At 53.8% G+C, this 14,065-nt stretch overlaps 1 protein-coding gene across 1 annotated transcript in view; it reads left to right on the forward strand.

The window, feature by feature from the left end:
* The window catches only part of LOC132004077 (nascent polypeptide-associated complex subunit alpha, muscle-specific form-like), a 35,502-nt gene extending 22,319 nt beyond the window's left edge, over positions 1-13,183 (forward strand). Inside the window, exons 3-6 of the mRNA XM_059380141.1 lie at positions 11,347-11,672; positions 11,912-12,247; positions 12,453-12,681; positions 12,729-13,183. Of these exons, the coding sequence (XP_059236124.1) occupies positions 11,347-11,672; positions 11,912-12,247; positions 12,453-12,681; positions 12,729-13,183 (1,346 nt within the window). The remainder of the gene's footprint in view (positions 1-11,346; positions 11,673-11,911; positions 12,248-12,452; positions 12,682-12,728) is intronic.
* The last annotated feature ends 882 nt before the right edge of the window (positions 13,184-14,065 follow it).

The following is a 14,065-nucleotide window of genomic DNA, read 5'->3' on the forward strand; positions in this document are numbered from 1 at the left end:
CATGATCCCAGCGTCCTGGGATCGAGTCCCACATCGGGCTCCTTGCTCCACGGGGAGTCTGCTTCTCCCTCTGACTCTGCCTTCCACTCTGTCTGCCTGTGCTCGCTCTCCCTCTGAAAAATAAATAAATAAAATCTTTAAAAAAAAATGTTTTAAAAAAATAATAATAAAAAAAAAATCCTGGGTCGCCTGGGTGGCTCGGTCGGTTGGGCATCTGCCTGCAGCTCAGGTCATGGTCCCAGGGTCCTGGGATAGAGTCTCATATTGGGCTCCCTCCTCATCAGGAAGTCTGTTTCTCCCTCTCCCAGTCCGCCTCCTTGTGTTCCTGCTCTTGCTATCTCTGTCTCTGTCAAATAAATAAATTCTTATTAAAAAGTACAATAAAAAACCCTTTACTGGGGCACCTGGGTGGCTCAGTGGGTTAAAGCCTCTGCCTTCGGCTCAGGTCATGATCCCAGAGTCAGGATCTCTGCTCAGCAGGGAGCCTGCTTCCTCCGCTCTCTCTCTGCCTGACTCTGCCCACTTGTGATCTCTGTCTGTCAAATAAATAAATAAAATCTTTAAAAAAAAAAACAACAACACCTTTACTCCTAAACTCATTTCTTCCATTCAAATTCCTCCACAAATTTTATCCTAAATACAATAAGTGGGGGCGCCTGGGTGGCTCAGTGGGTTGGGCTTCTGCCTTCAGCTTGGGTCGTGATCTCAGGGTCCTGGGATCGAGCCCCGCATCGGGCTTTCTGCTCAGCGGGGAGCCTGCTTCCTCCTCTCTCTGCCTGCCTCTCTGCCTGCTTGTGATCTCTGTCTGTCAAATAAATAAAATCTTTAAAAAAAATACAATAAGTGTTTAGGCTTGGGTATTTATTCATGAACTTATTATTTACCCCTGGAGAGAGACGGACACACACACACACACACACACATTAATTTGCAATTCCTGCAAAAGGAAGTGTCATGTTAAAACATTTCTCTTTGATTTAATTAGTATTACAATTATTGTTAACATAACTGATGAGAGCAATATAAATATATGTAGGTTTTGATTAAGACTAAAAGGTTGAGTATGTTGGAGATTTATCTCTTACTATGTCTGGGGCTTTGTTCCCCTCAACACCTAGTTCATATAGCTGGTGAGGGGAACTGCTGGAGTGAGGCAGGGCACGGAGCCAGTGTTATCCCTCTTTTTCATAAATAATACACATAAGAAAACAGAACTAGAGGAAGTTTCATTATAGTGACCTAACACTGTTCTTTGAACCTCTCCTAGTTGCAAGTGTGATGTGAGGGCAGAGGCTTTGTGGGACTGGGAGGCGCCGGGTCTCTGTGCAGCCAGGGACACACCGTAGGCGGAAGGGCTACACACCAGTAGTGAAGGAAGAGCAAAATACCTGAAACGAAGAGCTCATTGAATTTTCTGAACACCAGACGGGAGATGGCTGAAAAGAGGATTTTTCAACTCAAAAGTTCCATCAGTAGAAGGCAACTGAAAACAGAGAAAAAAATTAGAAAGATAACAAAGAAATGTTAGGAACTGTGGGCAAGATGAGCCCCTGCAGTGTACTGAAAGTTGGATGTCCAGAAGAAAGGGAAAAGAAAATGCATGAATAGAAATATTTGAAGAGAGAATGTGTAAGAGTTTTACAAATTGGTGAATACACTGATTCAGACCCAGAAAGTTCAGCAAACTTTGTCCCAAGGAGGACAAATTCAAAGAAAAACACTTGCAGGCATAATACAGCTCAACTTCTGAAACCAAAAGTAAAAATAAAAGTCCTAAAAGGAGAGAAAATTTATTTTTTTTAAAGATTTGTTTATTTTGGAAAGAGTGCAGGAGAGCAGGGGTTGCGGAAGGGCAGAGGGACAGAGTGAATCCCGAGCGGACCCCCTGCAGAGTGCGGAGCCTGATGTGGGGCTCATGACCCCAAGCTCACAATCTGGGATGATGACTGACGTGAGCCCAAATCAGGAGTTGGCTGCTTAACCAACTGTGCCACCCAGGCGCCCCTAAAAGGAGACAAAAATTTAAGAGACAAATTATAGTCAGGGAAATGTCACTGAGAATGACTTACCAAGAGCAATGGGCATCAGAAGGAGAAAGACAGTGTCCACAAAAACGCTAAAGATCCAACCATCCTTGAGACCAGTATCCAATACCTAACCAAAATACCCTTCAAAAATTAAGGCCTTGGGGCACCTGGGTGGCTCAGTGGGTTAAAGCCTCTGCCTTCGGCTTGGGTCATGATCCCAGGGTCCTGGGATCAAGCCCCACATCAGGCTCTCTGCTCAGCAGGGAGCCTGCTTCCTCCTCTCTCTGCCTGCCTCTCTGCCTGCTTGTGATCTCTGTCAAATGAATAAATAAAATCTTTAAAAAAAATTAAGGCCGTAGTTAATTTTTAACATCTGTAATAAAAGGCATTTTCAGGGCGCCTGGGTTGCTCAGTGGGTTAAGCCACTGCCTTCAGCTCGGGTCATGATCTCAGGGTCCTGGGATTGAGTCCCCCATCGGGCTCTCTGCTCAGCGGGGAGCCTGCTTCCTCCTCTCTCTCTGCCTGCCTCTCTGCCCACTTGTGATCTCTGTCTGTCAAATAGATAAATAAATCTTTAAAAAAAAAAAAGTGTATTTTCAGATAAACAAAAGCTGAAACTGTCACCAAAGGAGCTGCCTTCAGAAGAATACTGACGTTCTTCAGGCCAAAGGAAAGTGACCCCAGTGGATTCCCAGATCTGCCCTAAGGGATGGAGGACACCTGACCAGATGATGACATGGGTAACTGTAAAAGACACTGAAGGGGCACCTGGGTGGCTCAGTGGGTTAAGCCTCTGCCTTCAGCTCAGGTCATGATCTCAGGGTCCTGGGATCAAGCCCCGCATTGGGCTCCCTGCTCAGTGGGGAGCCTGCTCCCCCCTTTCTCTGCCTGCCTCTCTGCTTGCATATGATCTCTGTCAAATAAATAATCTTAAAAAAAAAAAACTGGGTATAAATTTTGACTTCCTCAAAACCTTACTAATAGCCTACTGTTGACTAGAAGCCTTACCAATAGCATAAATGGTTGATGAACAGTAAGTTGTATGTTAAACATTTTATATGTTGCATTCTTACCAAAGAAAATAAGCTAGAATAAAAAAACTTTTAGTGAAATCATAAGGAAGAGAAAATAGTTTGGTACTGTACCGTATTGAAAAAAGTTCACCTGGGGGTGCCTGGGGGGGTGGGGCTCAGTGGGTTAAAGCCTCTGCCTTCGGCTCAGGTCATGATCTCAGGGTCCTGGGATGGAGCCCAGCATCAGGCTCTCTGCTCAGCGTGGAGCCTGCCTCCCCTCCTCCCTCTGCCTGCCTCTCTGCCTACTTGTGATCTCTGTCTGTCAAATAAATAAATAAAATCTTAAAAAAAGAAAAAAGTTCACCTGTAAGTGGACCTACATGGTTCAAACCCACACGGCCCAAGGGTCCCCCTCGCTCACAACTGTGTGTGTGGATTTTGTAACCTGTGTCTGTAACAGTTATCTGACATTTAGTAACTTATGGGCTGCTGATGTTTCTTCCTGCCTTCCTTTCATTGTTACTTAGTTTCTGTAATGTTAGGTCCTGGATCCCCAGACTTCTCCCCCAGACTTCACTTATTCTTCAGAGTGACTGACTCAGGACAAGTCTGTCTCAGGAAATCATGTAACTCCACTCCTCTGACTTGGCTGCCAGGAGCGGCTGTCAACCCGTCCTTGGCTGTGGGGTACACGGAGCAAACACATGTTCTTATTTGGCCAAGCTTTCAAAGAAAATATAAGGTATATTCATGAAAAGATGGTCATGCTGATAATTCATACTGTAAATTTTAAAAATTATTATCATGGATGTAAGCACTATATTACATAAATGATAATTTTCTCATTTTCTGGTTTTCTTCTTTCAGAAATACAAATACTACATGGTATTATCCAGCGAAGTTCCTGTCAGTACAGAGCCCACCCCAACGGGCTCGAGTAACTGTATTGGTAAAGATCACTAACCCAAAGCAACAGGTTCTTGAATATTGATTTGCTAAACTTATGCCCTGTTTGGTCTATAGGGTAAGTATCATCCCAGGCAAAACCTCAACTGGCTTTTTTGTAGAAACTGACAAGCCGGCTTTCATACTCATTGGGCAGTGCAGGGGCGCAGGAAACCAGAGCCAGCGCGCCAGGAGGTTGGGCCGCAGTCATGTAAATCAGTAGAAGGCTGCTGTCGCTACAGGCGCCAAGTGAATAGAAGACGCCTCCTCTGACTCGGCTTTTAAAGAGGAGATTTTGGTAACCTATAAGCTATAGCGAATAAACTCGAGTAACCAAATACAAAGCTGTAGTAGAGTTGTGTGGTACTGGGATAAGAATAGACAAGTCAGTGCAACAAAATAAAAGATCCAGAAATAGACCTCCATGTGCAGAAGCAATTGATCTTTTAAAACTTTTAAAAAAGATTTTATTAGTGAGAGAGCGCACTAGCAGGGTGAGTGGGAAAGGGAGAAGCAGACTCACAGCTGAGCAGGGAGCCCCATGCAGTGGGGGCTTGATTCCAGGACCCTGAGTCATGACCTGAGTCCAAGGCAGACGCTTAACCCACTGAGTCACCCAGGCGCCCCCCCCATCAACTGAGTTTCAACAAAAGTGACAAAGTTATTTATAGAGGAAGGGAAGTATGATTTAAGTATGTGTTTGGACTCTGTCGCTAGTTACTGACACAGAGCTCCTAAATCCCTTGGAATTTCCTACCGGATGGGAGCATCTTTTTTTCTGATGAGGTGACTCTGAGGGGGCTCCTGGATGGGGGGTGGTCACCAGGATGAGAAGTTGGACCGTTCAGCTCCATCCCTCATCCTCTGGGAGAGGGACTGGAGGTTGAGGTTAACAATCTCCTATGAAACTTCCACTGAGCTATTCCAGCAAATTACTGAACCTGAGACAGAGTGATGGGAACCCCTGATTTGTAGCTGAGTCAGAAGTGTGAGTTCCCTGGGACCCATTACTTACAAATGGCGTCTAAAACAGGGGGCCTTCTGGTCCCAATCTATGGGACCTGCACTAACTCTGGACAGTTGGTGGCGGAGCGGGGTTGGACCGTGGCATGCCCAGCTGGCATCCACAGAGGACTGGAGAACTACTTGGTGTGGAAAGCCCACACATTTTTTTTAAAATATATTTTATTTATTCATTTGACAGACAGAGATCACAAGTAGGGAGAGAGGCAGGCAGAGAGAGAGAGAGAGGAGGAATCAGGCTCCCTGCGGAGCAGAGAGACCGATGCGGGGCTTGATCCCAGGACCCTGGGATCCTGACCTGAGCTGAAGGCAGAGCCACCCAGGCGCCCCAGCCCACACATTTTTTGTTTGAGTATTGTGAGTGGAGAAGGAGGTTTCCTTCAGGAAGTCTACAGGTGCACGGACAACTGGCTGTCCTAATAACAGTAACAACCACAAGTGTGAACTCACCGCACCTGGCACCGCACACACCGCGTGACCTGGGTCAGAGAGCCTATGTGAACAGCCAAGACCAGAAAGCCCACAATGTAACAGACTATCCTAGTGCCTTTGTGGTCTTAGAACCCAAACAGTGAAAACCATAAGGGAAAAGTTGCTACATTAGAAGTATGAAAAATTTTTATTGTACTCCTCAAGGACTATGAAAATATGAGCCACAGACTGAGAAAATATCCACAATACACATACCAGACAAGAATATCTAAACAGAATTTAAAGGAACTCCTGCGGGGGAGCCTGGGTGGCTCAGGCTTAACAGCAGCCAGCTCTTGGTTTCTGCTCAGATCTTGATCTCAGGGTCATGGGCTCTGTGCACAGTGGGGAGCCTGCTTCTCTCTCCCTCAGCCCCTCCCCCTGCCCACACCAACTCTTCGTCTCTCTCTAAAATAAATAAATCTTAAAAAAAATCAAAGCACAGAACTCTTGGGGTGCCTGGGTGGCTCAGTGGGTTAAAGCCTCTGCCTTCGGCTCAGGTCATGATCTCAGGATCCTGGGATGGAGCCCTGCATCGGGCTCTCTGCTCAGCGGGGAGCCTGCTTCCTCCTCTCTCTCTGCTGCCTCTCTGCCTACTTGGGATCTCTGTCTGCCAAACAAATAAATAAACAAAACCTTTTAAAAAAATAATAAATCTTCTTTATTCAGGAGGATCAAAAACGGAAGCAACGCAGGGCACCTGTGTGGCGTAGTCAGTTGAGCATCTGACTCTTGATTTCGGCTCCAGTTGTGCTCTCAGGGTCATGGGATCAAGGCCCACTTCGGGTTCTGTGCTCAGCACGGAGTCTGTTTGGGATTCTCCACCCCCCCATAAGTAAGTAAGTAAATAAGTAAATAAATAAAATCTTAAAAACATAAAAATTTAGAATCTAACACAGTGTCGGGTAGTCGTGCTGTCCTAGAACTGACTGCACACGCCTGTCCGCTCCTGCTCTGCTGAGAAACAGATCAACCCTGACTCCAATGCACAGCAGTGGTGGCAGCTGGACATTACTGCGAAGGAAATGGGCCACGGTGTAGCGCCAGGGGAGGGGAGGGCCAAGCGTGGTGCCCGTTTCATGGATGGGGCTGATTTGCTGCCTAGTGACCAAGCAAAGTCCCAGCAACACTCACTGGCTGCTACTAGGAGCCACTCCCACATCTTCGGATGCTGTCCTTTTCCACTAAAAAATTAATATGTCTTGGGATGCCTGGGTGGCTCAGTCGGTTAAGCAGCTGCCTTCAGCTGAGGTCATGATCCCAGCGTCCTGGGACTGAGTCCTACATCGGGGTCCTTGCTCGGCGGGGAGCCTGCTTCTCCCTCTGCCTCTGCTGCCTCTCTGCCTGCCTGCGCTCACTCTCTTTCTCTCTCTCCCTGGCAAATAAATAAATAAAATCTTTAAAAAGAATTAGTATGTCTTGCTTTATAATTTCAATTTAAAATTACATTTTAATTAAGATTGGAAACTACTACTAGATCACTTAAAAGGTAAAAATTGGTAAAATGTTTTAAATTCCATCTGATTTTAGGAAAGAGTGAGTTTTATAAGATGAATAATACATACATTCCTCATTGAATTTCATCCTAAACAAATGAGACCTTTAGAGATCTTATAATTCCAATTTTTTTTAAAGATTTTATTTATTTATTTGATAGACAGAGATCACAAGCAGGCAGAGAGGCAGGCAGAGAGAGAGGAAGCAGGCTCCCCGCTGAGCAGAGAGTCCGATGAAGGGCTCGATCCTAGGACCCTGGGATCATGACCTGAGCCAAAGGCAGAGGCTTTAACCCACTAAGCCACCCAGGTGCCCCATAATACCAATTTTTAAAAGAAAATTGTTAAGTGTACTGATATTAACTGGACCTGGAAGTGACTCTAAGGCGTGTGTCATCAAACTCTCTTCTCCACAGACATCCCTCAGGGGCTCTGGACATAGGAAGAGGCGTGTTCGCACGTTTGTACTCCAGGGGCAGGAAGAGGGGTGACAGCTGTGCCCAGATGCGCCTCCCGCACACACGTCATGGAAGCTGTCACAGAGCGGCTGCCTGTATTTACCTGCTTGGTTAAGGCTATGCTCCCAGAGAGGCAGCCGTCAGCAAGGGACCAGGGGGCGGGCAGGCCCTACGTAAGTTGCCCCACATTCCTGTGTTCTCAGCCATTTTACCTGAGTTTGGGAGGCGCACCAGGTACGGCCTCGTTGGGGGCAGTATGAAGACATGGGGCCCTGGTCGCGCGCAGCTGGTGTCCCATGCTGGCCATCCACACACCTGTTGCCCTTAGTGTCAAGGTCCAGCTGTGTCTCCTCCTCCAGGCCGCCTTTCTACATCTCTGTGCTGACACTGGTGTCCCCAGTGCGAAATGCAGACTGCGGGACCGACATGAATCAAACAGCACGGCTGCGGGTGGTTCCCAGACCGCGGGACCTCCTCACCCCAGCTCAGCCGTCCCTGGCACTCCCTGCGCCCTCTCAGCACCCGGGGCCTGGCTGGTCCTCCCATTTAGAGAGGTGACAGCACCAGGCTTTCACCCCTGCGCTACTGCAGCCCCACGCCTGTGTTTGCTGGCACATCCGCTCGGCAAGCGTTTCCTGTCCCCAGCCTCATTCCTGTGCTAGACGCCGAGGGCTCTCTGAGAGCCAACGGGAGGCAGGCTGCCCGTCGGGCCAAGGAGGGGAGGAGGCCTGGTGCAAGCCATCCCCGTGCCTCACCTGGAGCAGCAGCTTCTCTCCCACAGCGCCAGCCCCTTCCCGAGACCCCCTCACACACACACACACCCAGTCCCTTCCCTGAGACCCCGCTCCCACCACACACACACACACACACACACACACGTCCAGCTCCCGCTACGAGACCCCCCCCCCGGCTTCCATTTGCCACTTGGACACAAACCATGCAGGCGCCGTCTCACTCCGGGCCCACAGGACGATGATCACTGTGCGCAGACATTCTCCTGATGGGACTCAGGCTCGCTGCTCTCAGCACTTGCCTGATGCCTTAGTTTGGGAGAGCGGCATTATGAATACTGATAACTGGTTGCCATTCGCTGGCCAGAGCAGAAACCTTCCTGAGCTTATGAGGGTCATGATGAACCTTCCTCATCCTGGAGGTCCGTGGGCCAGGGTGGGACCTGGAGGAGAAAGCAGGCTACTGGGGCAGGTGCACGAAAGAGAGGACGCCTGGACAGCATTCTGATGGCCCACCTCAAAGCTGTACTGGACACATGGCCTGGCCCCGTAGCCACAATTCCGACCACCAAGCTAACAGAAACACCTCCAAAGCTGTAAAACCCCTTTAAAGTCCATTTCCATCCAACGAAACCTATGGAGAGCTACACCCACGGGAGACAGACACTGCTTCAGTTTGGGAAACAGATACAAAAGGAAACAGAGATCCTGCCTCCAACGGAGGGTAACAGAAAGACAAACACCAACATTTCCAAAAGTGGACAAGGAAGATTTCTGGCACTGGCAAGTGAACGCAGGCGGGTGAGGAGAGACTAGAAGCCCCATGGCTCTGGGCCACAGGTGGAGCGTGTTCCGACCTTCGTGTAGACACACGGACAATCACAGGCACGCCTGTGTCCTCGGGTGAGTGGCCACACCTGCACATGCTGGTCCTGCAGCTCCACATGGCACCAACTGCGGGGTGCCACCTGGGTCAGTCCCTACACCCGGAGATGGCATAGTCACGAGGGTACCGGTGCACCCTGGAATAGCAGCAAACACCAGCCTCCAAGAACCAGAACTCCTGGTTCCTGTTGCCCCACCTTCCCCACACTTGGTAAGGGCAGCCTTTTCAGTGGGTTTGCTGCGTCCACCCCCGGCTACGGGCATCTTGTCCTGGGCTGACTGGTCATGATCAGGGCAAGGGTTTCTTGGTCACTGGTATTCTTTTCAGGACCAGAGAGATGGGCGTCTGTGCTGCAGGGGCCTTAGTGGAGAGGGGAGGGTTGCAAACTTGAATGGGTCCAGGTCCCAGCCTCCCACAGGGACAGAGTCGCTGCGATGGCCGGGTTACACTGGGGCTCTGATTGCTACCATTGTTACAGACAACACTAGGACGTGGAGGCTGGCCTCTTCAGCCTCTGAGAGTGCCAGGTGTGCCCAGAGCCAAACTCGGCACACTAACTCACTTAACCCCCAGTCACCATGGGTAACCATTGAGACTCTCTCAGGATGGCAGGAGGTGAAGCCTGCTGTGTGGGGTCACATGGCTGGGGCTGCCCTGGCTGAGGTGAGCAGGCAGCATGAGGGGACAGGTCTTTGCTCAGCTGGGATGTCCACTCCTGTGTCCCCCACTTCCCCAGAAGCAGGGTCGAGGGTGAACATAGCCCTGCCCAGGGGGCCTGGAGAGGAGCGTGTGGGCGGCACCTCTTGGGGCCTGCAGAGCATTCCACCTGTCCTACAGCCAGAGGCTGCCCCAAGGGGGTCCTGTCGTCCAGCCCCAGACCCCAGGACACGTGGGGCAGAGGTCTAAGAGACTGAGGCTGCAGGGGGCAGCATCCCCCACAACATCAGACATCCCAACTGAGCAAAGGTCCTATCCCATGAACACAGGTTGGCCGGGAGCATGTGCATGGAGGAACACGACCTGCACAAGCAGCGCCCATCACCCCGGCAAATGCTCTCCCTTCTTCGTGGCTCTCAACTCCTATGCTTGGAGGCCACGTCTGCAGCGGCCCGCCAGTAAGCACACCGCGGGAGAGGGCAAGTCTGTGCAGCGAGCCAGTGCAGACCACGTCTTACAGTCCCAGGGTGTCTGAGGCATCTTGTCCAACGTCTGGAAGTCTCTGAAGAAACAACACCCAAGCTGGTAATGATGCAGCAAAGGGCCCGAAGAAAGCAAAATGCCCCAATGACAGGACTCCATGAGCTCACGAGTCCCTGCACGCGCTGTGCACCCGTCACAGTCCAACACCGCAGACGGGCAATTTTCAAATGCACTGGAGCTGCAGTGTTTGCCTTAAGTTCAGACCAATGTGGCACACGTAGACATGACTGATCACAGGAAATCCAAACACAACCAGAAGGAAATATGCTACTGATAGGAAAAGCTGAAAGTCTTGTCAACACTTCAAAAAATCAAGTGTATCACAATGGAAACCAAAAACACTCAATGGTCAAAATCATGAAGGGAAAGAATCAGGATAGCTAAGAAAACGTGGATAATGGAAATAACACAGAAACGAAAGATATTCTGAGAACTAGGACACTGCTCAACAGGGAGCAAAAGAGCAGGAGGAGAGCAAAGCGGAAGGAAGATGGTGATGGCAGGAAACCAGGGCGTGGCCATGCCCCCGAGCCCCCGAGCCCCTGACTTTGAAGTCGGTGACCTCATGGAGTACTGGGATGCTGCATTACACCTGTTACGGTGAGCAATAATTCTGGCCAACCACGTATGAGGAAAAATTCACGCTTCATACCCTGACCCCATTTACAGAGATCAAATAAATGTAAAATGGGTGAGAGAAGCTTCTCAAAATGTTTGCAAAGAAGTATTTTTGTAAAAAATTTGTTGTCCGTGGGATGCCTGGGTGGCTCAGTGGGTTAAGCGTCTGCTGTCCACTCAGGTCATGATCCCAGGGTCCAGGGATCGAGTCCCACGTCGGGCTCCTTCCTGGGCAGGGAGCCTGCTTCTCCCTCTGCCTCTGCTGCCGTTCTGCCAGCCTGTGCTCGCGCGCTCTGTCTGGCAAATAAATAAATAAAATCTCTAAAAAAAAAAAAAATTAGTTGTCCTGCATTTAAAAGAAAGATTTTAAGCATCTCTACACCCAGTGTGGGGCTCGAACTTACAACGCGGCAGAAGGGAGTCGCGTGCTGCACGGACGCGCCGGCAAGTGCCCCTGAAAGAGCCTGTTTCCCAACAGGAGCTCGGCCCGCGCCGCCGGCCCGCGGGTTCCAGGAGCACCTCGCGGCCCCGCGGAGCGCACGTCGCGGGAACCAAGCAGCCGAGTGTGCGGCCCCCGAGTGCGACGCAGGAATCACGCACGAGAAGGGGGTTCGCTCCTCCCCGGCCGGACACGGAATGGCCGCCACCAGGGACCCTCGAGCCCCGGCAGGGCCCTCGGCCCCGCACCCGCGCCGGACGCCCCGGCCCCTCGGCTCACACGGCCCGTCCGACGGCTCCGAGCGCGCGCGCCGCCCGAGGGCGGAGCGGACCGTCCCCGACGGCAGCCGCTTCCCGAGAAGCGCCGTTTGAGCCCCGGGGCTCGGTCGCGGGGCGTCTGCCTCCGGCTGGGGTCCTGGGCCCGGGGTCCGGGGACCGCGCCGCGCCCCCTGCTCGTCCCCCGCCTGTGCCCGGCGCAGACGCACAGAAAACCTTAAAAAACCAAGAAAGATCAGCGAGACGCTGCACGAGCCGCAGGAGCCCGCGGGCCCGACCCGCTCCGGACCGGCCCGCCTCCCCCACACCGCGCGCCCCTGGGGCGGCAGAAACGCGCTCCGGCGCGCGGGGGCGGGGCGTGCCCGGGGGGGCGGGGCGTGCCCGGGGGGGCGGGGCGTGCCCGGGGGCGGGGCGAAGGCGAGGACGCAGCGGCGACGGCTCCCCGCCGGCGACGTCGGGCTGAGGGCTTTGAGTCACCACAGACCCCGCAGAAAGCGAACGCCCCGAAGCCGCCGCGTTTCTCCCCACGCCGGCGGCGGCCCGGCCGCCCCGAGTCCCTGAACCCTGCGTCCCGGACCCCCGCCTCGGCCGCGTCCCCAGCCCCGCGCCCCATGAGCCCCTGGAGCGTGCCGCACCCCCGCACCATCAAGTGCGCACGCGCGAACGTACGCGCGCCGGCGCCTCCGACGCACGCGCGAGCACGTGACCGGCCGCCCACGTGACTGACGACGGCGCGGCGGGGCGTGGCGGCCGTGTGGGGCTTGCGCCCTGCGACCCGCTGGGCGGCCGGGGAGGCCCGGGGAGCTGCGTCCGCCCGCGCTCGCCGGCGGGGACGTGGGCCCCGCGTGAGAAGGACGGCGCCTCCGCGAGGTGGACGCGGCGCCGACGGTGGGGCGTGTCCTCCTCAGCGACAGGGCGACGTGGGCGGACCCCGCGGGCTTCGCCCCTGCAGCCTCCCGGGCAGGACCGTCCCGGGACGGGCTCGGACGCGCCTTCCTGGGGCCCCTGCCCGGGCCTCCTGGGCCGCGCGTGGTGGTCCGCGAGCGCTGTCGCCGGGCGGCAGGGACGGCGGGGTCCGAAGGGAACCTACACGAGCGGGGTCCGGAGCGAGGGTCGCCCCGACGTGGCCCCGCGCGTCTCCTGCAGCGGAAGCGTCCGCGAGGTCACCTGCCTTTGGGGGTCTGGCGTCGCCGCCCGCGCCCCCACAGCCGGCACTGGGCTTCCCGTTGGCCACTCAGCCGTGTAAGCGGGCGCTGCGGCGTCCGTGCGATCCAGCCTCGTCCCTGTCGCCGGGCCGATTTGGCCCGAGGGTCAGTCAGCCGCCCTCGGGATGGCCGGAGAACGGCTCCGACGGGCGCACAGCTGTGGGTCACCTCGCCCGCCTGCCTGAGCCCTTCCCACGGCGGAGACCTTCAGGCCCGCTTTCGGGGGGCACCTGGGTGTTCTCGAACCCCGGGCCCTCCAGGAAGTCCGCCCGCACCCCTCACCTGCAAGGCCGCTCGACGCCGATCCTCGAGTCCCTGCGCGGGGGCATCGTGGGACGCGGTGCTCAGAGGGGTGCCACTGTCTTGTCCCGGGCCCGCCCCTCTGCCTCTCATTGACCGGCGGTCCCGCACTGAGCAGGCAGGACCCTGGGGTGGAGGTTCAGGCTCGGTACAGCCCCTCCTCCCCTGTGGCACCCGCCGACCCATCTTGATGTTGGGAGCCAGGGGCTGCCCCTGTGCCCAGCTGGGTGTATCCGGATGCTTCAGAAGGCCCTGCCGGCTGGCGCTGCCCAGGCCTCCACCTCAGGTCCTCCTCCGCCCTTGCTCTCCCTTGGAGGAGAGCCCCGGGCTTGCGGTCATACATCTGAGCTCGTGCTTGTCCCCACAGTTCTGGATGTCTCTGCTTGCTCCCCAGAGTCACCTCTTTCTCTTCTCCGAGACCCACCAGGAAGCCAGAGGGCGGGAGAGCCAAGGGGCTGCCGCCACTGGGAAACCCGGGCAAGCAGATTAGAGGGAAGGAAAGGCCGAGCACCCCTGGCTCGTTCTTGCCGGGAGGCGGGCTGACACTCCACTGAGGAAGGCCGCTGCTCCCCAGCCTCAGCATTCTGGCCTCCCAGTGCGGTGGCCAGTGGTGGAGTGCTGCCGGCCTCCCTAACCCTGCTCACTGAGCTCCCTGCTGCCTGCCACATCCTTTGAGCATCCTGGCTGACCCTCACAGTGTGACCTTGGCAGTTTCAGGCTGTGCGTCTCTTTCCTGATGCCTCTGTGGGCTTGTGAGAGGAGATCGCTATCCACAATGGCAAGGTCCATACACGGTTTTTACTCCAGTCGCTTCAATGTGAAAGATTTTTTTTTTCGCTCAAAGGATTTGTATCCGGAATGTTCTGGGGGACAGCTCTTACTTCCTTGAAAGGGTTTTGTCTGTGTGTGTGTGTGGTTTTTTTTTTTTTTTTTTCAAATTATAAAGATGAACAGAAGGCGTCAAAACACTTGAAAGCA

The sequence above is a fragment of the Mustela nigripes genome, chromosome 16, assembly GCF_022355385.1.
Source record: "Mustela nigripes isolate SB6536 chromosome 16, MUSNIG.SB6536, whole genome shotgun sequence".
NCBI classification, from domain to species: domain Eukaryota; kingdom Metazoa; phylum Chordata; class Mammalia; order Carnivora; family Mustelidae; genus Mustela; species Mustela nigripes.